Below are 26,047 nucleotides of genomic sequence, written 5' to 3'. Positions count from 1 at the left end.
CAGAAATGCTTGTTCAGGCAGACCACAACTTAAAAAAAATGGAGACAGAGGGATGACGTGATGAAAAAGAAGGTCACGCAGGCAAAATGCGAAGATCAAAACAAATAAAGTAACGAATCGAGAAATGCTAAATATCAGAGTTAGCGATGGGGGGGGGGGGGGTCCACGTCGCGTGTGTCAATGCCCCCTCCACTGAGTTTACATGAAAATTACCGTTCCTCTAAATTGGACAGGGGAGGAATATTTGACAATTTTTAAATTGGCATCCACACTGTATACAGCAAAGAGGCATTCATGATGTCCCACTGTCCCTCACCCGTGTTGCCGTAGCCACACGCGGCGTAGCCACACGCGGCTTGCGGAGGTGCCAAGTGCACGCGTCGGCGCAGCCGTGCACGTCGAGGCGCGTGGCAGTCGTGCCAAACGCGGATTTCACAGATGTACAGTGAAGCGCATGTGCCCGTACTGTACACGTGCAATGTGTCGCGGGTCTTACCACGCTATCATGTGCCGCTGAAACCCAATCCCTTACTATCGGCGCTGGACAGAACAAATCAGCTCCGCTCGCCCAGCACGCGTACGTGCCAGATCACGTCATCCACCGTGGCGTAACCCTGCCTGCTGGCCACCTTCCTTCTAGGCCAAACTACAATCCACCTATTCAACACGGGCCCCACACACCCCACCACTGCACCCAAGAGACATGGAAGAAAAAAGAAAGTTGGTTAGTGGGGGGTAAAAACTAAAGATTAATTTCCAAGGCTCGGTGAAAAATCGCTTCCTAGCAGACGCCTTTGGTCACGCTCCAATTGCGAGCCTTAAGGAGATACTTTATATAGTGGGCATGCGGAATTTTTTTCTGGGGAGCACCAGACATTGTGGCCCACCAACCCCCCTGACAGTGATGTCACCAGGGACCAATCACGGCGCTTGTTGTTTTTCCGTTTACCTTTTTATTTATGGCAACCTCTCTCTTGACCCCCCCCCTCCCCTCCTCGCAGACTATTTTCTCAACTTGAGAAAAAAATATATAACGTGACAATCATATTTCGTGTCTCTCTTTCTCAAAGCTGAGATAATATTGCAATTACGAGAAGACGATTTTCACGAAGTTAAATGTATCATGAAAAAAGATATACATTTAAAATGGAGGATTGAAAGTTCGCTGTTTTCGGTTAAGACATTCACTCCTTTCTATCTCTCCTTACGGATAAGAATACCATCCATTCCTCGTGCACGCGAGTGCATTTAAGCCAAGAGCGAAACAATGCATTCAAACAAAAAATAGTAAAGTGCTAAGCAATGCAGCTATGGCCTGCACTGGTCAGCTCTGCTAAGCGTCCAGTCAATTTCAACTGACACACCGAGGCAGGCAGCGCTGGCTGGAGTGCATGCAGTATCCCTTTAGCCCGGAAATGAGTTTAGCATGTGGTGAGGTGCGGTGTAGGTGGCACCGCTTGACATGGACATCAATCAACACTGGTGCGTGCATGTGTGAGTGTGTGCGTGCGCGTGTCAGCAGTTGGGGATGGTGGAGGGCAGGGCGCGGCAGGGGTTGACCGTTTAACCATCCCCTGCCGAGACTCCCGTCACAAGGAATCTTTTGTTACTCTTTGGAAGTCCTGATTTTCCCAATTAGGAGTTGTTCATTCTTAATTAGGCGATTTCAGATACCGCTGACCAATCCGACGATGGCCAACCGCGGTTCCCCAAGTGTCCTCAAGAGTCTGAGTTTTACTGCGATGATGATCATGTAGAATGCGTTTGTTTCATGCGAACTCTGGCATTGGGAGTAAAGAACACACTTGGCAAAAAAAGGCAAAAGGGCCTTGCACGGAACAGTCACAGACTCACAGAGATTTGATTTTAAAGCTCTCGTGTTCGCCCCGTCTCAAAAAACTGCAGAAGCTTTTACGTGAAAATATTTGCCGTGGACTAAGCAAATCCTGCTGAGAGCATGCCGGCCAATGTTTTGCCAAATCGTTGATGCATCCTTACCCTAGCCTTTTGCTATTTTATAACGTGGAGAAGGATTTGTTTAGCTTTTGTCAAATTTGTTCACCTGTGTCTCTATCGATTAGTAGAAATTGGTTCATTTAAACCTGGAAAAGTAAGCTGTTCCTGCCATCAAGAGTAACTTGTGCAAATAGTTTAGAATAAACGGTGTATTACCTTACATACAATTGAAAACGCACACATCCACAGCGTTGTTTCGTGTATTCTCTGCAAAGTTTGGTTAAAGCCAACAACAACCGCGTACACACGCACAAAGCCTCCCCTTCATAGTGTAAGCATACTGTTTAGGACAAGTGCTGTTAGCGAGCACCGATGAAGTCTCTGCGCGCACACGAGAAGGTGGGTGACCAACACCACGCCCGGCCACCCTTGCCTCCCGAGTGGCGATGTTTACACATCGCAGTAGGTGCTCACTTAAGGTTGAGTCGACCTAGGGGAGGCCCATGACCGATTCAGTTAAATCGTCACTCTGTGTTGGCCGTGAGCGTGAATCGAACTCGGGTGGCCGTAGCGCAGCGCGCCAACCGCTGCGGCCGCCGCAACGAGTACAGAGAACGCCGCTCGCGAAGCGCGGCACAGACACGCGGCAGCTGGAAGCGACGACCCCCCACCCCACCGTCCCCCAAGCAAGTGCCGGGGCTCTTCCGATCGACCACACCCACCACCGAATTCAACTCCGCCCGACTCCAGGAGCCGCTATTGTCTAAAGGGTGTTGTCGCTAACGCCAGGCGTATCCCTCCCCTCCAGGCATGGCACGGGCAAGGGAGAGAGGGGTGGGTGGGTGGGTTGGGGGTTGAGATTCGGCTGCATCGTTGGACCCTTGGAATTGATACTGAGCTGTACTCACACCCTAACACGCCCCCCCCACCACGGCCCCTGGCTACAAAATCCAGGCTTATTGTATGACCATCACCATCTGTGAATTCTGACATCACTGCGTGCTCCCAGCTGGACTGCAGCAGAGAGCATTTTTAAAGGAGCAACATCTGCTATTAGGACTGGCCGTCTTCACAATGATGAAAACGCAGGAGGCATTCTTGATCTTACGCGAATAGCGTGTTTGAAAATAATTGCCCCTAACCTTCATCTTTTTGCGTTTTGTAATCGTATGGCGTAATTATAACATGGGGGGGGGGGGGTCCGCTCAGTGATTCGATACAGCAACAAAGATCATTTTTAAAGCAAGGTGAAGGTAACTGCTTTGTGGTGGATAGCAGCATGTCCAGTCATCTCTCTTTCCGCCTTGGTTATGTGTCCAGCGATCACTGTGGGGGGGGGGGGTGCTGCAGTGGTGCGTGTGGATTTCTCCATGCGCACGCATAGAGAGGACCTGGAGTGTCCATTCGAATCGCAAGGGTGCCGAGTGTCCGTTCTGTACAGTGCACGGAATTTAACGCCCATCCTTTGCTCATATGTGGAACTTTTTTGCTCTTCGTACTCGCTGTACAAATAGTTCACGACAACCACAACAACAAGCATAATAAACACAACACGAATAGTAGTGGAAAAAGAGTCCTACCATCAACGACCTCACAATCAAACGCCGTGCGATAGATAACACGCGACACAGTTGGGTGACCGGCATAATCGTGCGTGAACATCGCTTAATATTGACAAAACGAGTGCGTAAAAAGCACGCGCGCGCAAAAAGGGGTTGAATGCGCGCGCGTGCACGCGCCCCCGCCTCAACCCCGTGATTCCTAAATGACATCCCTCACTCACCCTCTCGACGACGACAAGTGGCGAGACGGCTGCCTCCGAGATAAACCAGCAATTATCCCATCCCTAATTACGGGCGACCTCGCTCTGCGCATAGGGGCCCGCATGCGACCAGGAGCCCAGGGGGGTTGGGGGTGTGGTGGTGATGGGGCAGGGAGGGTCGGGACTAGGGGACTGGATGAGAGGTTCACGGGGGCCAGGGACGCCCCCCTCCCCCCACCACTACCCCTAAACCCCCGACACAACGCGACTCCCTTGGGGGGGGTGGGGGAGGTTGGGGGAGAGGCGGGCAAAGGCAGCGATTTGTGGGTAGTGGTGACGGAGCAGGTGGCGGCGACCCGCTTACCTGTCTATTATCACCGGATCTGACGGCGTCTCGTTTCGGTTTCCGCAGCTCTTCTTGTCGCAGCAGCGGCTGGTGGTAGTGGTGCAAGAGAAAGGGGACACCGCGTGAGACATCGAATCGAAGCGAGGACGACGACGACGTGCAGCGTGTAGGTTATTTTTTTCGTTTTTTCTCACTCGGCGCTCGACAATAAAGAAACCGAGACGTCCGAGTTAAATGACCACGAGCGCACAGATACACACCCGGGCACGCGTACCGTCAGAGCGTTGTACGCGAGTCGGCATTGCCCCCCCCCCCCACCACCGGCGTAACGCACTTATTCACGTTTTCCTCCCAAAACTCTACCCTGTAACTCACCTTCCCGGCCCACGCACTTTGTATTAATTATTTTGTATTTCTTGTGTTGTTGCTGTTGTTTATTTTCTTTACCGTTCGCGCTTAAACAAAACAAAAAAAAGAGAGCAATGTTTCTTTTTTTTTGTTCCTTGCCCCGGTAGTCTGCCACGCCACTGCCGATTGATATCGTGAAACGCGCCCCGCGGGTGCATGGCCAGTGACTGGGGCATTCCGGTGTGCCCCAGTGCACCTCTACGAGACAGAGAATAACGCGTGGCTTTAAGCGCCCCATAAACCCGCGTGCAGTCGCCGAAGAAGAGCGGGAGAGAGAGGGAGAGAGAAAAAAAAGAGGCAATAGCTGAGAACAGGATTTTGACCGTGTCCGCCGTGGCTGCCCTGTGTGAGCCGGACGGCGCTGTGTTCGCGTGTTCATGCGTTCTGCTTCATGAGGCAGAGCGCGGACGCCGGCTGGGTCGATTTTCCTCGGCCGCGCGGCTGAACTCTGGTGCGCGCAATTTTACAAAAAGGCACAGAGGCCCCCCCGTTCGGAGCTTTGAGCTGCTCGCTCCTGCCGCCCCTGCGCCGACAGCTCCATCCGCACGCGTTGCCCTTCGGTGCGTGCGCTACCATTCGTCACACCGAGAGCCCCCTTTCTTTCCACGCGCCTCTAAACTATGGAATTCACTGGAAGTAGCAAATGTGTATAAGCGATTAAAATAAAATGTATTATTATATAAAGTAATAAAGTAGCAACGAAGAAGCGGTGGATGTCTTTTTTTTTGTCCTCTGTTGCCGTGATAACAATTGTTGCAGGGTCCTTTTGCTGAGTCAGACCTGCTGTATGTACTCAGCAATGTTATCCCTGATAGAAATGTTTTTTGTTGTTGCTGCTTAACCTTCCGGATGATGCGGAAATTATTCAGAGTAATGTACTACTGTACCTTGCCAGAGACCAATGATTATGCAAACTAGCGAAAGATTTTTTAAAAATAAATATAATTGAATACCGTATCACCAATAGATTGTTTTAATCTTTTTTTTCACTTCTGTATTACGATACAATGACAAAGATCCTCGCTATAGAATTAACAGACTCTTGCGGCAAGAGTCCTCACTATAGCCTCAACAGAATGTGGGCAGCATCGCACCACGGGAGACAACGCAAAGTCAAAACCGCACTAGGTTCTAGATTTGAAGCTTTCGTGACTGCAAGGATTCATACTCTTAGGTTTTTTTTCGGTAAAGTCACGTAGGTAATTGTATTTTTAAAAATTAATAAAAGTAAACTAAAAATTCACGACGTTTCGGAGGCAACACAAGCTTCCGTCTTCAGGTGGAACCGTCATAGCACGATTGCTGTATCAAGTAATTTAAATTTCATTTTAATTGTATTTTTTACCTATGTGACTTTACCGCACTAGGTTATTCATTTCAGACGGAGTCGACTCAGGGAAGGCACAGAACCGGTCCAGATAATCGTTCACCGCTGTTGGCCGTGAGCGAGAATCGAACTCGTCTCGCCGGGTTCTTAGCACAGCGCGCTAACCACTGCGCCACCGCTCCCCAACCCCAAATTTAAGGGGCGCATACACACGCGCGCACACACGTGTATACACATGACGTTGCCAGCGTACATCGGTGCGGCCCTGCGCACGTCCACAGATGCCTCGTGGTTTAACTCCACGCGATGGTAAATATCGAGCGTCATTTTAAGGTTTAGAAATTCCCCACAGCGAAATGCGCCGTCTAAATATTTGATGAGTCTCCACTCGAATTAGGCGAAATGGACGCGCGTGCACAAACGAAGGGCGCGTTTGGTAGATGCCGCGACTGGATCGGCATGCCCGCCGTCGCCAATTGCTCCATCACCACGGGGCCTTCGACGCAAACGTGCGTGGTATTTGACTAGAGAGGGGGGAGGGTGTTGCTTTTTCTGTGTTTGTTGCGACGATTATTTGACACGCTTCCGCACGGTCGAGGCGTCGAGCAGCAATTAAGCAATTGAGGAGCAAACCCTTCATTGCCGCCTAAGACGTGTAACGAGTCGCACGTGTGATGCGAAACCCTGCAGCCCACGGCATGTGCACGGCCACGTTGCCCGGGGTGCCCCTGATGGATCTATGTGGCGTGTGAATCTTTATTTTGGAACAAACTGTTCTTAACGGTGTGTGCACGTTGCGTAAATAATAAGCACATGTTACATTCTGGCTGCGTCTACGTGTGCTTCCATGCAAATGGCTTTTGTTTAAATGTTTGTTTGTTTTAAAATCGGGGTTGCTCTTCCTGCCTCCACCGCCCCCACACGTAAAAGGAAGCGAGTTGCGCTCAAGTGGCCTATGTATTTATTGCAGTCGCCGCAGATATCTCCTGCAAGCCTATATACCCGTCGGCGTGGGCCCGTTATGCAATAAAAGGAAAAAGTTTGGCGGCAATTAAGATAACCGCTTTATGCCCGTTTTTACGACTCCGGGTTTACAGGCGCCGTCGCGAAAAACCCCGGGACCCTGGCCACAGCGGCTCGCACTGCATTAGCGCTCCTATCTGATAAGATAAATTACAACTCGCGTTACCGGTGCTACATCATCCAATTTCACGCCTATCACCCTCATTATCATTCAATTCAGCCCATTATACCAGCGCTGAACTGGAGAGGCGGGCGCATTAGTACTATCCAACTCATTTCTTTCAACACTCCGTTTATGCGGCGACGCGCAATTGCTGCGCGAATTGCTTTTACATAATCTCCGCGCCACGGCTGTTATTGCGCGCGTTGTCTTCGACGCGAATTAAGTTTTAACCAGGCCCGTGCCCAACGACTCGTATTGTACGAAGGACGCATCATGCGCGTGCGTGTATTTACATGCGATCGAGAGAGAGGTGTGAGCAGTGTACTCTGTTTTGTTTTATATCCCCAACCCCCTACAAAAATATTTATTTTTTGGAATATCATTTGGAGCAGATTGCACGTGAATGTCGTAACTAAAATGAAAACCCCCGTCCCTTTGTTGTGCGCTTAGTGGTTAACATATCTACGGACGCGAGCAGGAGTGTCTAATTTTACCGATATTAAAGAGATGTCCCAAATAGAACCTATAACCGCGTGCCCCCATGACAGCAAATCTTAAGGAGAACGCGCTTCTTGCTTGTTGCGGAGGGGGGGTGCTGACACGATCGTCAACCTAATGAGTTGTGAGATTGTAATTCGTAATGTGCGCGTCTACTTTGTCTTTTGATCATCACGACACGTTCCCTCGACGTCCCTGAAAGCTCGCATTTAAAAATCAACAAAGCTTACACAAACGCGCGATAAGACTGCCACGTTGCGCCAGCATCAACAACTATCAAACGGAATATGTTGGTTTGTTAATGCGCATTTCGGCGCGTCAACGGATCGCGGAATATAATCGCTAATGCTATCTCACTTTTTAAGAAATATCTTTTTTTTAATGACTAATGACCAGCTCAAATAGAAAATGAAGCGCTGAAACGAAACGCTAGGTGCGTAATGAGCACGAGGTTCAATCAGCAAGAGACCGAGTTAATCAGAAGATACGAGGTGCATACCTTTTGCACGAGCCTCTACGTCTTTCACGGTCTAAGATGAAATATTTGCTCCCCCTCTCCCCCTTCCTTTTCTCCGGTCGTGTTAAATTAATCAACGCTCGCAGATGGACACCACGCACGCCCGGCCGCATTCATCTCCCCCAGTTGCGATGTTTACTGCACACCGCACCAGGTTTACATTTTGAGGCTCATTCGACCTAGTGGATGCCCTATCACTCACACTAGCTTTGTATGTTTAGTTCGTTGTCCTTCCCCTCGCACCTCCGATTAGGATGGTTGGCTCAGTAGGGTGCGAAAGAAGTTCAACACACATACAAACATACACACTCCGACGGGGGTGACTTGCCCTGCAGCTCTGAAGCTGGCGCTCATGGGCACCTTCCGTGCGTGTGTGCGAGTGGCTGGGATGACGGTGCCGCTTCTTGAAGTTCACCGGCTCGTGATTGTGTCTCAGGAGAAGAGCTGTGGTCATTTTAGCGTGCACCTTGTTTGTTCGCAACCACGCTGGGGATCGGGGCACTCACTGGCGGAGATCGAAACGGAAATGCCACAATTTCTGTTGCAATTGGTGACGCATTTTCGCTGAGTCTTACGGAGCAGCAATATACTTCTATAAATATACTTCGGCCATGCTCAAAATCTGATTATAGCACATTTGTATTCCACCCACCCACGTGTCTAAACAGTCCTTCGCCCAAAGCGCCACTTGGAAAAGTCAACGTACACAATTTGTTGCAATTGGCCGCGTTTCCAAATGAACTTAAATGTTTTTTTTTTAACATCGCCTCCTGAAATAACCACGTGAGCGAAAATTCACCTGGCACGAGATCTGGAAACATTTGCCACAATTAAAGCGCATCGAGTTGATTATTTCTTATTTTTTTACTTACAAGTTTCGCTTGAAACTTTTTAAAGTCTTGCGCGCAGGCCCAATCTTATAACGCGTGACGACAACAGCGAGGTGTGAGCGCTCACGCCGTGACGTGTGCATTGACTGATCCACGTGCAAACACGGTGGATGTAGCAGGGTCATTGTGCTCTCTGTGTGTGCGTATGTGAAGAAGCGTCGCGTGTATGCGTGGCAGTGTGCCGTGTGCCCGCGTGCATCGTGTAAGTAATTTTGGCGAAAGAATGCACCCGATGGATCGATTACATTCCATCATTGCGCTCACGACGCATGCACGCATCGATTGATGCGAGTTGAAATCTATTGTATCCAAATTCGGATAGGCTGTGTGCAAGGGGTAATGACCCATGATGTCACTTGTGACCACAAAATATATATTTTAAAAATGCATCGATTACCGAATCGATTTGCGCACCCCAAATCGTGATAAGACATAATACGAAGCGAGGCGAGAATCAAATCACAGCCGAATTACACATTGTAGTGCTCAGCTAAGCTCACATCGACTCGCTCCTATTTGGGACATTCTCCAAACACACCCGCGCGTGCCACTTGTGGTTTGAAATTGTGTCGTCGGCATTACGCTTGGTGAAACGCCTTTGAAGTGTCCGAATGTGCGTCGTGAGTCGGGTAAGACACGACTGAAACGGACGTGCGCTGCGCAAGCCGTGCGTGGACCAGTGAGAAAACGCCAAAGTCAGGGACTTAGAGAGTCATAGAGAGAGAGGGGGGGGGGGAAGTTGGGCCGCATGGGCAGCAAGGAGGGAGCTGCGATGTGGGGCTGTCTCTCGCGGCGAGGCGGCTCCAAGCGGCCGCTCTGGTATTTCCGGAGCCAACAAACGGGCGTTTTAGGCAGCCACGCATCACGCGTCGAAGGCCTCCTCAGACGCCACTTCCAAACCCCGGTGTCAAAAGGCCTCCTGACCCGCCCCAACTTCACCCCCTGCCCCTACCCCCACCACGACCACCCCTCCCCCTTCTCGTAACTCTCTGCTGTATTTATTTATACAAAGACGAGGTCTCCGAGAAACCTCATTCCCGGGTAATGTGTAAAAAAGGGGCCGCTCTTAAGCAGCCATCGTGGGCAGGAGTCACACGTGCTCACAACTTTGCGTTGAGGCTCGCAGTTATCAGCAAATCATCGCGTGGGTGGTGGAATAATGATGATGATAAAACTGTAATTGTGCTCGTGATTTGTAACCAATTGTTCAACCATAACGGGGCTTTTTCATTGCTTTAACAAAAATAATCCAGCCTCCACTCAAATGTGGGCACGTGTTGCAAATCTTACTTCTGATTATCCGCTATAGAAGCTACCGTGTTACATCACATCACATTTTTTTCTTAAATACATAACAATATAACAGTTTACGTGCCCGTATGAAATGGCACGTGTGCAAAGGTGCAATGAGGAAAATCAAAGCACGTGTGCGTGCTATCTGCAGCAGCGAAGAATATACGAGCGCATCGTCGCAATAGGCGGAGAATGTGGTAGTGGACGTGAGTTAATGGAGCCTCGCTGCTGCTGCTGCTGCAGTATTGTTATTGTATTCTCATGTAACTAAATACTCCGAGGGATTTGCCCCGCGCCAATCGAAGCGCTCGCTTTGAAGTGGCTGGCAATGCCCCCGGCTGCCCGGAGCCCTGGGTGTTGTCATCGCGGCGCGAGTGAGAGAGTGAGCGAGTGATCATCACCACCACCACGTACCTGCACATGATCTCGTGCGTGAGCAGTACCCTGCACATTTCGGGGTTCTTGTCTTGCCCTTCATAGATAATGGCCTGGACAGACAAGAGGAACACCGCCACCATGACACACGTGAACACTTTCATGTACTTCGTTTACAATCGGCTACCATTGGCGGCCAATTGAAGCCAAAAGCACGCAATGACATGGCCGCGTGTGTTTGCTTTGGAGAGCGCGGTGGTAAATTAAAATCGGCAAAACCGCTAGGCCCGGCGAGCATGGTTTTTGGGTGGGGGGCAGGACAGAAGTATGCAGACTGACGCTTGTGGTTTGTTAAAGCGCAACAGCGGTGCAGAAGCACGACATATCTGGCAGTTAAACGCCTTAAATGAATGCCTAAATATTGCAATATGTCGTGGCCGCGGGAAAAGCGCATACGCACACCGTGCGTATTAACTGCCTCTTTAAATATTCTTTGGGTCTTTCGGTAAAGTCACGTAGATGGTTCAAGAGGACTCTCTCCTCCTGATGACGATCGCTTGTGCTGTGATCGAAACGTCCTCCTGATGACGATCGCTTGTGTTGTGATCGAAACGTCGTAGTTTTTTTGTTATTTTCTTTGAACCATCCACGTGACTTTACCGAAAGACCCAAAGAATATGAATTCCTGCAGTCACGAAAGCTTTAAGTCAAGATTTGCCTCTTTAAAATTACGCCTGCAGAAATACCAAACGTGCCCCCTTTTTTGTAGCCCCCTCCCTCCCATCCCCCGCTCAATACCCTCCCTCCCACCCCCCCAATGCACCCCCCCCTGATCTCTCCCCTCCACTCCTTTACCCAAACCTCCTCCCTCCAACTACGACCGACCACCCCATATCGGTGAATGTGAATAAGGGTGTTCTGCATCACGACCTCACATGGTAATTCCACTTATTAAAATATTTCTGCGTTAATTAATGGTGTTCCACACTGGTGCACCACGCACTCCTGCACCACGAGCGCGCGCGCGAGAGAGAGAGAGAGGAGGAGGGAAACGCATTGTAAATGCAAATGCAATCCATCCCTCGCCCGTTCAAACGCCCTCGCCGCTCCCTACCTCTAAACAACTGTTTTTGAAGAACGGAAAGATGAATTCATTGTCGTGCCCATATCGCGTTTCTGTTGACGCCTTCCGAATATGCGCATCTTTTTATTTTTTAAGCGATACTTATTTTTTATTGTTGTTGGTGGTTTGTTGTTGGTGTTGTTGTTTTAACAGCGGCGCGTTTCGTTAATCGCTGGACTAATGGTAGACATCTCAAATAGATGCAACACAGGCTTGGCTCGCTTGAACGGAACGCGTAACCTCATCCTGCAGAAGAGATCTTAGCACAAGCTGCGAGCCAGTGTGCTTCGCTGTATCTCTCTGACTCTGAGCGAGCACGCTCCGCTTCGTGCGCGTGTCCGTGTCCGACAGTTGTGTTCGATAATGAGTGCGCGTCAGGCTCTATCCGCGGCACGAGGAGTGGAGGAGGATTGGGGGGGGGGGGTGTCCAGTCACCGTACATGAAACACCGCCGCTATCACCGTCACCATACCCGTACCCCAACCACCATCGTTTACCACGACCACCATCATCTCAACAATCACCGTTGAGTAGCACGACCACAACCACCGCCACACCCGCAAACACCATTGTCACCACCATCACCACAACCACTGACCAGAACAAGCGCCACATTAACTATCGCAAACACCATCAGCACCACAATCACCACCATAACAGCCACCGCCACCATCACTGCCGCGAAAACCACGACCGCCAGCACCAACCCCAGCAGCAGCAGCACCACCACTAAGCACTACAACCATCACAACCAGCACTATCATTAACGCAGCCACCACCACCACCACCACTAACTACCAAGACGCAGACGGGCCACTCAAGCGAGAGGCGATATTTCTCTGTTCTGCGTAGTTTGTCGAGCGATTTCGCCACGAAAACGGAAGCAATGGGTGCCTCGCCCGGAGATCGTGCGACCGCCCGTGTCGACAGAGCCAACTCGACGCGAGCTGGGAGCATGGAAGCCCAGCGGACCGCGCTCGCGGGTCAATGTTTTCACATTGATTTCACATCCTTGTTGATTGTTTACACACACACACACACGCGCATCGCTCGGATATTTGTATCGGACGTGCAAGGCCCAGACGACAAGTTGAACGTTGATTCCATGACCGGCGACGCCGAGGTGGTTCAGTGTGCTTCCTTTTGACTACGAGTGGGACGAACGCATTTTTATCCTTTCAACCGTGAACACTATGTACGTAATGATCATCATCATCATTATTGGCAGCAACAGCAGCATCCATAGTTGCAACTCCAATTATCACGGTTGGCTATGTATGGTGCGAAAGAAGTGCAACATACATCGTAGTTAATCCACTGCTGGATGAAGGACTGCCCCAAGCCGCCGCCATCAATTACGATTTAGCGATGTCAGAATAATTTTAATGGAGTGGGTAGCCAAGGAACGGAATTAGTCCGGGAGGAAGATGCCCACTGCAGGAGATGGAGCAATGAAATCAGCTCACATCCACGTGCTAGATATGCGTATTAATGTTATATGGAATGATATGAAATATAAAGACAAAGAACCCCCGTATAGTCTTAAACAGACTGTTGGGGCAAGTGCTGTTAGTGAGCACCGATGAAAGCCCGCAGGGCACACGAGGGGGTGGGGTCGGTGGCCACCACCACGCGCATTCGCTTTTGTCTCCCCAGTGCTGAAGTTGTCCACACCGCAACGGGTACTCATTTAAAGCAGAGTCGACCTAGGTGAACAAATTGTGATACCAACTTAACATTCAAGATGCTAGCCGTGGCTGGGTATTAAACTCGGGTAGCCGAGTTCATACATGCACATGAACAAACGTGTATACCTATGCACAATAAAAAAAAATAACCCCGTATAGCCTCAACAAACTTTTGTGGCAAGTGCTGTTAGCGAGCACCTATTAAGGCCGGCACGGAACACGAGGAGGTGGGTGGCTAGAAACCACGCCCGGCCGTGTTCGTCTCCCCAGTGGCGGTGTTTACACACCATACCAGATACAGTACTAATTTAAGGCTGAGTAGACCTAGGAAAGGCCCATAATGGGTTCAGATAATTGTCACTGGCGTTGGCTGTGAGCGGGAATCGATCTCGGGTAGCCGGGTCCATAGCGATATACCCCGTACAGGTAAATAGACTGTTGGGGCAAGTGCCTATAAAGACCGGAACGACACCCGAGTGGGTTGATGTGGAATACACTATGCCCAGCCGCCTTTGTATCGCCAGTGTTAATGCTCACACACAGCACCAAGTACTCATTTAAGGCTGAATCGACCTAGGAAAGGCGCAGGACAGGTTTAAATAGTCGCCACCGTTATTGCAAATCGTAAGTGGGAATCGAACTCAGGTTGCCGTGTTAATCACGCAGTTGCGCTAACCACTGCGCCACCGCTCCCATTATAACACAACATATAAAACAAATACGTACACGCTAAAGCGTCCACCAAAAGACGACAAAACAAAGATAAAGATATCCCTATAGCTTTAGCAAACTCTTGGGGCAAGTTCTGTTTGCGAGCACCTATGAATGACGGCACGGAACACGAGGCGGCGGTGTGGCCGGAACCGCGCCCGACCGCCTTTGTCTCCCCAGTGGCGATGTTTACGCATCACATCAGGTACTCATTTAATGCTGAATCAACCTAGGGCAGGCACAGGACAGTTCCATATAATTGTCACTTGGTGTTGGTGGCCGTGAGCGGGAATCGAACTCGGGGCGCCAGGTTCATAGCGCATCGCGCGACCGCTCCGCACCGCTCACGACTACAGCCCCCCCACCTCCCCAACCGCACTCGTTGAAATCGAACAAAAGGTTTAATCACACGCCGCCTTGTGATTGAATAATCGACGGCAACACAAGTCGTGGCTGGACCCCGCCGTGAACACGTTGCGACGACAGCGCCCCGGAGCAAAAGCCACCGTGAAATAGCGTGTCACGCTTTTGCGCAGTTTACAAAGAGGATTTATCTGCATAGAAAGAGCCGAGCGACGCGAGCGAGGGGAGTAGGGCCGCCGAAGTGCGCGCTGCTCGCCACGCTCACCTGTTTGTTCATGGAGTCGATGAGTCGGACGTACAGATCTTGCTCCGTCCGCACACCTGTACAAAGCAAGTAACAAAAGTCGCTTTTTTTTAGTCTTGAGAATGTCCCGTTTCATTCTCGCATAGGGTTGGTTTTCTCCGGGTGCTCCGGTATCCACCCACATGTAAACACTCATTAAAAGGCCGATAACGCCTTAATGTATAGAGGACCGCAGATCTTGGACAATTGTTGGCGCCAGCTCATTGCGTGGCTGCCCCCCCCCCCCCACCTTGTCTGTGGTTCCTCATCGCGCCTCTGAGTCGATCTCTCACTTTGACAGCGAACCAATGCTGTGTGGCGACGGCGCGTTATAAGTTGAAATTATTATCATCATCATTATTATTATTCCAGTTGAATGGACCCGCATTTCGGAATGACACCGACAGGGCCATATTTAGGATATTATAAACAAATGTAATATGATACAAATGGAATGTGTGAGCTCGTGTCAATCATAATATTGCATGCTTTAAGAAGATCCGTGCAATCCTTACCATTACTGTACAACAGCTGTAGCCGGTAATGAATTCCATTGTTTGTCTTTTCATTGTTGGGTTCCTTTGGCAGTAAATAGAAGATAAGAAAGTGAAAATAACATTCGTAAACAAAAGTGTACACGACTTAAAAAAACTCGATGTTCTAAAACAGCGCGGATAATTAATGTATTTGTGACGGTTGTTTAAAGTTGCGTACAAATGCTTCTTATAACGAAAGTAGAAACGACATAGCAGCGTGTATCCTGATTAAATATTTACACAAGTTAATCAAATGAATTTGTTACTAAACATTAGACAATTACCATTACTGTTTTTAGCAAATCTAAGAACACGTACGCATGTTCTTAGTTATAACCATACACGTATTACAATTAATTCACGTGTCGAATATCACTGTAGCCTGAAGCCTTGTGAATTAATCCGTTCAAACGTTACGCGTAGGTGTATACAAATGTACTTTGTGAGTTCCAAATACTGGCTCTACGGAATTATATATATATACAGTATATACATATAGCGTGCACGTATATGTGTGGTCTTATCCGAGGGGATATTATTTTCTAAGTCAGTGTACCTACTACACAGTTTATAGATTAAGTGCAGGCAATAAAACATCATGTATAATAAACCTTTAATATCCGATTCATAAGCAAAAAAAACTGTCAATAAATTCGAATTTGTGTTGTTTTTACTCATCTTGAGCGTTGCGATTTTCACGAAACCCCACTGCATTCACCGCGGGCGACACGGTGACATGATTTGGGAAGACTATATTTAATGGGCGAGCTTAGTTTCAGCCGCAATCTGTCCGCTTTCGGCGATCCGGAGAATTTTATCCGCACTCCCGGCACACCACATCGAGTATAGGCCACCGCTCTTGATACTGTTCACGTGCTTAATGCAGTCTATCGGCGACCCGGATTATATGCGGTGTGAAATGCATCAAACCCTGAGTATATCTCTCAATATACCGTATAGACGCGCGTGCAGTTGCGTCAAATATTTCCGTGACACCGCACGCCACATTCATAATAGGGCTGTATGCTACTTGTCACGTGCATACTCCAGACTACCAGATACCCACACAAATACTCTTTGAGAAATTAACCCTCCGTAAATATCTATGTATACATATACAAGTCAACGAATTCAAAAGCACGGTTAGTGATTAGCGGGGCCCATATTTCAAGCGATTTAACTCGGGCGCAACAGGAAATGCGAGTGCAACAGCAGCATCAGAATAAAGAGTGTTGCTGCACTACTGTGGACTCCCACGTGAGAGGGACTGAACCGGGGGAGGGGGAGGGATTGGGGAAGAGGGGGGGGGGCTGTAATATCACGACGACCTCACCCGATCCTTCTCCACGAAGTCCACGAAAGCCGTCCGCTCTATCTCCACGGGCTGGCCCTGGCGGTCGTAGAGCGCCAAGACGAAGTGGAAGAAGTTGGACTTGCGCAGATTGGAGGGCGGCTGCTTCTCGAAGTGCGCCCGCGCTAGCGCAATGCCACTGCGCGAAGAAACACCAGGCCACGAGGTACCCACCACGGCGGGGTGGTGATGGTGGTGGTGGTGATCGTTATAGGAGAGAGGGGAGAATGTGGAGGAGGGAAGAGCAGTGTGTGAGCTTGATAGATGCACTTCTCGCGAGGCGCCACCGACTTATCAAACTTAATTAGAAGCCTCGGGGTAAATGCATCACCAGCAGCAGCAGCAGCAGCGGCAGCCCGCAAAAAAAAATACTTTTTCCACCCGCGTTCTCCTCTTGGCTCAGTGGCACCACCAGAACATCGCCCCCTTTCTCCTTTCCCAGCGGCACATCAAACGCACGTGAACGCTCGAACTAAAAAGTCGAGCTACTCATTTATTTAGCTCGGTTTTGTGCGGGATTTTTTTTTGTATCGGTATTTTGGTAATGTCAGCAGAGTATTTAATAAAGGATGGCTTCGTGCTGAGGCTGAATGCAACGAGGTGAGCGTCAAATCGCACGCGCCCTGCTGCACGTGACCTCGCAGCATCTGTTGAGAGTATAAGTTCAAGTCGGAACGAGCATAAATTACCCATCAGGGTTATGTTCGTGCAGTGGTGTTTATGACTCTTTAATTGTGCATGGAAGGTCGTAATACGAGATTCGCTGAGCGTTGTTTTAAAACGTTACTTTAATTATAATTGTCCTGGTGCAATACTATTCGTGACTATTTTACTTGCGCGGCGTGTATTCATAACTTGCACGTATAGGTATGAACACACACGCGCTGGTCTTCATCATGCGTAACTACACGTCGTTTGTGTACGTATATCATTCACCAACCCGCGCTGACCAGCGTGGTGAAGTATGGTCAAACAAATCCTCCGTAATTGACACGGTGTGGGAGGGAGGTTTGACAAATGGCTGTCAAATTTGTATATACTTACGTACGTGTATCCTACATGCAATGCGTACGTGCGCATTCAGATAAATCAGCAATTATTTATTCAAATATACCCGCGCGATAAACGAGGCGGCGGGATTGTTTTTGTCCTTCTTGAAAATATTTACGTCCGCTGTTAATCTTTCCTATTTTTGTTCCACTGCAACAACAACAACAAAGCGCGGTGTTGACAACGCGACTGATGCCGCGTGCCTTTCCAATTTCTACGGCCCTGAGGCTGCAAGCAGAAGGACGTGGGGACGCGGCGGGCTATGCGTGGGCCAACACTTGCCGCGGGGAGACAGGGAGACACGCTGGGACGGACGGACGAAATCCGCTCGGTGGGACTGAGACAACACGAGAAGACGCAGGGGCACGCGGTGGCGTTCCGTCGCCGGAAGGTGGTGGGGGGAGGACATGCGGCTACACGGGGAGATATCCAGCAAAAGGAGGGGTGGCCGCACGACGGCTTCAATGGACACGATGGAGACACGAAGATTGTGGATGGGACGAAGCTTGGGACACGGGGTGACACGCGTCTGGACGAAGGCAACAACAGGCATCAGAAGCCACGCGCAGTCAGCGCGGCCGCTGTGTTAATTCCGAATGCAGCGACCGCAATGACAGCGACTGAAACGTTATTATGTAAACAAATGACTCATTATTAACATTGGCATCATCATGCACCCTTAAATCATGTCGCGCGCGGACAGGCAAAGCGCGTGCCACAGCCGCAGCAACGAGAGACACCATCAATAAATCCCCACGTTGTTTCAACAGGAGATTTTAAACTCTGCGTAGAAAATAAATGTATTGACATTGTTACGCACATTTACATCGTACGCTTCTCTGCACCGTTCATAATTGTTTTCGCTTCGCTACAATTACAGCTACAAGACGAGAGCGATGCGATCGTATTACGGTGAGCACGTGCTTGCAGGTAGCGATTCGCAATATGAAAAAGCCATGAGAGTGTCGTGTTTTTTTTACAAACAAGAGCTGAAATGCACACCTATTATTCGTTACGCGTTGATCAAAATACCGCACGCAACGAATACAGAAATACGGTACTATTCTTCAAAACTGAATTGACGATAGACAACAACACAAGATCGAGCTCGATGCGACGCGTCAACAGCGTGACGTGTGCCTACGGTTGTGCAATTATCCAGAGTGCTTAAACCTCGAAAGTTTGTGAAATTTCGCTCAATATTTAAAATACGGAAATGAATGCTGCGACTAAGGAGGGAGGCGGTGAGCACTTTTGAGAAGCAACAGTCGAGTTTGAACACAGGTCGTGGCAGTTGTAGCGATGTTGTGGAGTGCGCGGTCCCACTTTGAGTCGCAGTGTAAACGCTCACTATTATATTGCACGATTACATGGTACGAGTGAGTGACTGCTAATGTTTAATCTCCCTTTAGCCGAAAAAAAATCGCACCATGATTTAGGGAGGGGGGGGGTATGCCAAATTAGTAAAGGTGGAAACTTTAAATGTGCCGATGGCGCAATGATATTTGTTTGCTAATATTTGCCTCGTTGAGCGGCTCGGAAAACATTGCGTTGCAATTGACACAACAAACCATCTTATTTAAAAAAAAACCGATGTCACCTAAATATACGAAGTTGTAAGACATTAAAAGCCTCGCAGTCAGTTTATTTTTAAACATTCATTACAATTTGCTTTTTCTTTGCTTTAACGCATACATTATTAATACACAAACAACCCTGCATTATGCCGATACAAGGACGGCGGCGGAGTACACGCGTTTTATTTTTTTATGAAGTATTTGTTTGTGTCGACGTTTGCATTTATTTTTTTGTTCGCCTTTGAGGTTAACATGAAGGCACAGCTTGCCTTATCTGCGGGCAGTGTCTACGTTGTTTCCTCGAAAATATATGACTTCAAATAGGAATTTGTAGAAATTAATCTGCGTGATGAAACTGTTTTGTTGATTTAACGCTGTGAGCGATACGCTTTTATTTGTTCGTGAAATTTAAACCAAAACAGTACCAAATGTAGAAGAGAGAAAACATTTTTGACATTGACTGCAGCAGCGATAAAGGAAATGTGTGCTGCGTTCAAATAATAATTTTCAAACTAACATATCCCTTGCGACGGCCGTGGCGTGTGCCCTGGTTTGAGAAGACACAGTCATTCATTTAAATGTAGGTGCCACGCGGGGTTCACGATACCTGCACGTACGCGTAATACCTCTCGCATGCATCGCTAAATTATTAACAGTGGACATTTAGCGAGTCTCATATATTGGCAGTCCTACGAGAGATGGAGAGAGAAATCACGCAGGAATAGCGGAAGAAATTTAATAAAAGTACGAGCGTGGGATCTTAAAATGACCCGCAGTTGAAGGAGCTGTTCGAACGCAGAAGGTGCACTTACTCGAAAAAAGGGACAGACGTAAAAAAAATCCTCCAAAACCCTTTCAAGCGTTAATGGGGATGAGTGGGCTACTGTTGGGTTCGACATCACTCACACGTAGCGGCGTAAGACAACTCAAGCGCGTGCTGATGTCTATTTAAAAAAAACGTTAAGATGATGAAAAATAAAATAAAAACCCTGCTTGTGGGAGATGCCGAGTGCCGTGCGTCGGTGGGCGGATTGGAGAAACGTCTCACCTCTGTGCCGCGGTGCTGGCATCGACCACGCCGGAATGCATCCAGGAGCGCACGGCGGGCATGCCGCCTCCCAGTGGCTCCTCTTTGAGCCCCGAGCCGCCCCTCGGTAGACTCTCTTGGATGCCGAACATGGAGTAGCTGAGCTGGCTGGGCTGTTCTTGCTGGCTCGCTCCCGCTAGCTGGCTGCGCTTTGGGCAACAGAAAGCTGTGGGATCTGGCTGGCTGCTTTGGAGACAGAGAGAGGCAAGTGGTATGGCAAAGGACGGCGGGAGCGGTGGAAGGGGGACCCGGAGAGACGCGCGATGCTGGAGGAAAAAGCTTCAGCTGGGGCAATGCTCCCTTCTTACAAACACCCCGGACGCACGCTGGCTGGCAGGGCAGGCGGGCGGGCGGGCGGACGGACGGGCTGGCTGGATGTCTCGCCGGCTGGAACACCGCGCAAGGAGGGGACTCCCGTTGACTTGCGCCAGTAAGCGTTTCCCTTCCCCTCGAGACGGGTCACCTTGTTTCTCTCGCTGTAAATTATTATTATTAAAAATTATTAATACCACGTCTCCGAAGCGTCGCAGGCACCGGCGGCTATATAATATTATAATCAGGAATGTTGTGATCCAATTCCGCGCCGCCTGCTTCAGTCACTCGGAATAATATAGTAATCCAGCGGGCGAGCGGTCGGGGAATTGGAGTTCTTCTTAAGGGCTGCTTTGGCTTCGCTCTGCCGGCTGCAGCGTCATTGGTCCCCGCTGAGCGATTCTGTGCGGGCGTGCAGTTCCTTCCGCGGGGTTCGAGCCGCGGGAAAGGGGAGGAGGAGGAGGAAAAGGGGAGGGGAAAAGGGGGGGTACTATAAAATTGCAGTTGGGGGGGGGGGTTTAATAATAATAAAAAAAAGAAATAGGGGGAGAAAAAAAGAAGACTCGTTCTCTTTGCTTGACGCCGAGTTAGAGCGGGAGCACGTTCCAGCCGGAGCTGCTCCCGGGCGCTAAAACTCAGGACTGAGTGAGGCCCCGGGGCCGCGGCTGCCTTAAGGAAAAGGGACGCGGGCCCGGAGCGCCTTGCCCCGATAGCCCCTCCCCCCCTTCTCCCCCCCCCCCATCCGCTCCTCTCCCAGGCTCCAGCTTCTCTCCCTGCAGGAGCGGCGAATCCCCGCGCTGGGCGGGAGGGGCCTGGCGGCTGATGGACACGAAGACCCCCGCACGCGGGGGGTGCTACAGAAGGGGAGGTGGGCGGGCGGGAAAAGGAGGGGGGGGTGCGGTGATGCGGGGGTGGGGGGGGGTGATGTTGGGGGGGGTGGGGGGGGTGATGTTGGGGGGTGGTGTGATGGGGGGGGGGTTCAGTTAGAGGCAGAAGGGGAGAAAATAAAAAAAGAATGGAGGGTGTAAAAGGTGCCTTAGCCTCGAGCTGTATGCTTCACCCCTCTCTATAGAACGCGGCTCTACCGAGAGGCGCCCTGTTAAGAGTTGGTCGTCGTCGTCCCCCCCTTCTCTTTTGTTTAAAGGAACGGAGCCCCGTTTTGTCGGCTCCGAAAGTGAAACGCGCGCGGCGTCGCGTGCCGCCCATTCAAAGCGCCTTGTGCTCCAACACGCGTCTTTCGCCTCTTCATGCACATCGTGAATTACGACAACAGCCGAGATAAAGCGCTTTGTGTTCATTAGCCCGGCGCCTTCTCGTTATCAACAGGGACCGCTGCTCGCCGCGCGAACGCTCATGTCAAACGAAAGTAACGATTTGTAAGTGCTAATGTCCGATAGCTCATCGTGTGGAACGACAACCGATGCGAACCACCACCAACAACAACAACAAAAAACACCCCCACCAACAACTTCGAGTGCGTCGCGTCGCGCGCGCTCGATCACCGTCGCGTTCTCTTTAACACGGGAGTCTGTTCGTTGTTGTAATTGTTCGCAGTCGTAGTTAGTCGTAGACGCTACCGGATTGCCAGCAGACGAACTGCAAACTCGCGCAACTCTCACATCTTCTCTGCCCGTTACGTGACCACGTGTCCGCGGCGCGTGTCGTTTCATGCAATTTCGTACAAAGTGAGTCGATGGACGTTGCTTGGGATGGCAAGTGAGCCGTCACGCGCGACATTCGAGCCCCGTGCCCAGCTGCCGCTGTCGCCGCTGTAGCGAACGTCGCGCTGTTTAGTTTCTCTCTCTTTTATTCATTTGTAAGAAAGAAACGCACGCGATGATGCCGGTCGATGTGAAGAAGTATCCGCAGCAGCAGCAGCAGCATCAAAGCCGATTCTGATGTGCGCCGTGTGATGATGCCAGTCGTACAACTCGGGGCTAAATAAAGTTGTACACGTCCCCACTGGTTATTCATGTAAGAAACACAGCAACATTTTTAAATACTATAAAAAATACTATTAAAATACTATAAAAAATACTATAAAAATACTATTAAAAATACTATAAAAATAGGCAAGTGCGTCGGAAGAAAGATTCTGCGAAAAAACCTACTGATCAGTATGTATTATTTTTTCCATTGATTCATATTAAAACATTGCTCCATATTCACCGTATTATTATATCTATTTAATGCGTTATCATATACTGCGAACGCTTAATAACACATCCTTACAATAATCATACTTAATTACAGCTATATGATGTGATATAATAGTTAATAACTGTATCTCCGTCTTCACTGTGAGACATGTTCAAATTGCCTTTTTCTATTATCATCCTACAGGCTGCTTAGATCACAAAAGTGAAATCGACAGGAGCCGATCGCCTGAACTCACTGCAGGCCCAATCAATGTAAGACCGAAATGTGTTACAAAAACTTATTTCACGCTGTCTTAAAGCCCGACAACACAGGCGCGCAAAAGAATCAACTTAAATCACGACTTTGTCGCCGCTTTTATTTCACGTAGCATTCCATAATGTCGGAGATAACTTCACATGCGTTGCGTTATTGCGGCGGCTTTGCGGTTACGCGTATATGTGTGTGCGCATGTGTGTGTCCAAGTGTGCACGCGAACGAGTTCCTGTGCATTTGCAATAGTGAGTTTTCCGGACACAACGACAATAATAATAATAACAAGATTGGTAACAATACGAAATAAGTGCATCCTTTGGTCGTTCCGCGTATCGGTTGCTTGACCATACTTTACCACTCCGGTTAATGCGGGTTAGTGGTGGTGGGAGGTCGGAATGGGGGGGGGGGTGCGTGAGCGGTTCAGATATTAGTCGCCCTGATGTTTGTTCGTCGCTATCGGGAATCGAACTCAAGCCCCCGGGTATATAGGGCCCTGTGCTCGCGGCTGAGCTATCACTCCACCCCTGGACATTGTACATCGGGCTACAAGCGATTGTTTGATTTGGTTCAATAAAAATAAAAAAATAAACAATTGATTTTAAAAGCGGTTATCGACAGATCGGGGATAAAAAAAAACGATCACTTAACTTTAATGTCCTTATTTAGCCTGGTTACATCACTTTCACGTTGCTTATTATTATTTTCTTTTGCAAATTAACGATTGCATGAGGCCGGAGCAAAGTTCATGATTGCGAATCGTTCTCAAACTTGGTATCAGGGCTCGCGGCAATGGCACTTAGAAGTGACACTGCTCATGCCGTCTTTAACGTCTATGTACGTTGGAGCGGACCCGCCGCTTTGTTTACGATGAACGCGGCCTTGGTATGGAAGCGAGAACTCGGGTTAACGCTCGCTCGCTCAAGTCGCGAACGGCCCAGAAGTTGTTTTTGTTGAATATGACAGAGGTTCGGCAAACTGCGGTCATCGCTACCGAATTTTACACTGCGGACGGCAGAGCAGGGAGACGTTATACAACGGCGAACTAATCAGACTTTCAGCCACCCAGTTCGATTTGCGTGTGTTTGTGCCTCTGTTAGACGAAAATACAGAGCTTACGTGCACCGAACTTTTCACGTAACACTTGCACTGCTCTTGGCCGACGTGTGTTTCGTTTGCGACCGTCAATTAACCTCGCTTTGTTCGTTGTACAATATTCCTTACGGAACCGGGTACTCGTTATCTGCAATGTTGATGACGTTTTTGTTTTGGTGTTGCTGTGCTCACGCACCACGGATCATCCTTGTAAAATAGCCGGGCAACTGGCTAAACGTGATCATCCGTGTAACAAATCGAAACAAACTTAGACTTATCAAGCACGCGCGTGTGTATGTGTACGTATGTGTATACCACTGCGGGGAGCCGTGGTTTGGCGGTTAGCGTGCTGCGCTACGAACCCAGCGACCGAGTCCTCGTCTCTCTCACGGCCAACACCGGTGACGATTATCTGAACCGGTCTTGTGCCTCTCCTAGGTCAACTCGGCCTAAACGTGAGTACCTGGTGCAGTGTGTAAACGTCGCCACTCGGGAGACAAAGGCGGCCGGGCGTGGTGTTGGCCACTCACCCCCTCTGCATAGGTGCTCGCTATCAGCACTTGCCCCCAGACTCTGTTCAGACTATACGGGGTTGCTTTGTCTGAACTGTAAAGCGTAAAGTAACTTTCACTGAAGCATATTTTTTCTGTATTATTTCGGAAAATCCGACCGCGTGAAATGCCACTATGATTAATGATAACAAACACATACATTCGGCAGAACGTGCGCACAGGGTGCATAGTTTTCGCGTGCACATGTTATTTGAGTTCACAGGATTCGCGCCCGAACAGTTATATATCCGAGCCATACAACTCACGACGGGCGAGTTCAGGCTCCCGTGTATCGCTCTTTCTCGGTGAGACACAACGAGTGTGCCAGCCTTGCGGGCGCTTTCCAACTAACAACGAACATCTTTAACGAAATCGATGGGTTGGCGCGCGCGTTTATGCGAACACAGAATCGAGTATTCATTTGTAATCCTCGTCTCTGTTCACCACACATCGCTCCGTTTTGGCACCGTTACGGCACTCGGCACCACCGAGGAAGAGGACGCGCAAGGGGTGCCTGGGTGCCGCATGAATCAACCACGGCGCGGGGCTCGGGGCAGTACAAATACCGGCCGCGTCGAATTAATCTCTCAGGAAATGAATAATGAAACGCGCTGGCGAGCAGACTTCAGCCGCATCGCGAATGTTATCATCCCGAAAATCATCGACTCGCGCGATGATAAGTGACGGGCACGTGTTGATAAGCGACGAGTTGCGTTCGCGCGTTTGGTGCGCTTTGTGCGTGCGGGGGCATCGCTGCTGGGTCGTGGTCATCCAATCGTGGTGTGCGCAAAACTGTTCTTGAAGGTGTGCGGCGGTGAACTTGGGTCTCCGGCGGAGCGCTCACGTGCGCGGTCATTAACTGGGGCGTCCCGTTAGTCGCTCCTTTGTGCGTGTGCGGTAACGCGCTGAGGGGTGTGCGGTGACACTGGAGTGTGCAGCCGTGCGTTGGGTGTGCGGCGAGGCGACTTTTGGTGATGCGCTGGCTTCGTGCGGGCGTGGAGTATGCGCTGGTGGCGTGCGGTGATGCGCTGGTGGTGTGTGGTGCTGAGCTCTGTATGTGTGTACGTTGGTGCGCAGAGATGGGCGGTAATGTTTTGGGAGTGTGCGGTGGTGTGATGCGGCGGGGTTTGGCGATTTACTGGATTGCGTGGTGATGTTCTGGGGATTGTATACGGTGATGAAATGCGGTTGTGTGGTGAATCGCTGGAGGTGAACGATAGTTGCTATGTGTGCGTGTGTGCGCCCGCGCCGATAGGAACAGTTGGATGTGCGCATCCGTTGCGTGTAGCGATGCGCTTTGGTGTGCGGTGATGTGTTGGCCCTTTGGGGTGCCGCGCGTTACGCTGCGTGTGG

General features: G+C 49.8%; 1 protein-coding gene across 4 annotated transcripts in view; it reads right to left on the bottom strand.

Annotated features, from left to right (window-relative positions):
• LOC144721563 (transcription factor COE3-like) overlaps positions 1 to 20,520 on the bottom strand; it is a 95,944-nt gene extending 75,424 nt beyond the window's left edge. For 2 of the 4 annotated variants that reach the window (XM_078599279.1, XM_078599277.1), the window contains exons 1-6: positions 20,289 to 20,520; positions 16,596 to 16,752; positions 15,242 to 15,305; positions 14,709 to 14,764; positions 10,598 to 10,671; positions 4,083 to 4,151 (exon numbers count right to left, since the gene is read on the bottom strand). In XM_078599279.1, the coding sequence (XP_078455405.1) occupies positions 4,083 to 4,151; positions 10,598 to 10,671; positions 14,709 to 14,764; positions 15,242 to 15,305; positions 16,596 to 16,752; positions 20,289 to 20,419 (551 nt within the window). In that variant the 5' untranslated portion in view covers positions 20,420 to 20,520. The remainder of the gene's footprint in view (positions 1 to 4,082; positions 4,152 to 10,597; positions 10,672 to 14,708; positions 14,765 to 15,241; positions 15,306 to 16,595; positions 16,753 to 20,288) is intronic. The other 2 variants (XM_078599278.1, XM_078599276.1) reach the window with 1 other exon arrangement.
• Positions 20,521 to 26,047: the final 5,527 nt, after the last annotated feature.

Source organism: Lampetra planeri, chromosome 12 (genome assembly GCF_965212315.1).
Source record: "Lampetra planeri chromosome 12, kcLamPlan1.2.h2, whole genome shotgun sequence".
In the NCBI taxonomy this organism is placed as follows: Eukaryota; Metazoa; Chordata; class Hyperoartia; order Petromyzontiformes; family Petromyzontidae; genus Lampetra; species Lampetra planeri.
Note: the sequence above shows the minus strand (reverse complement) of the source record. Positions and strands in the feature narration are given on the sequence as shown.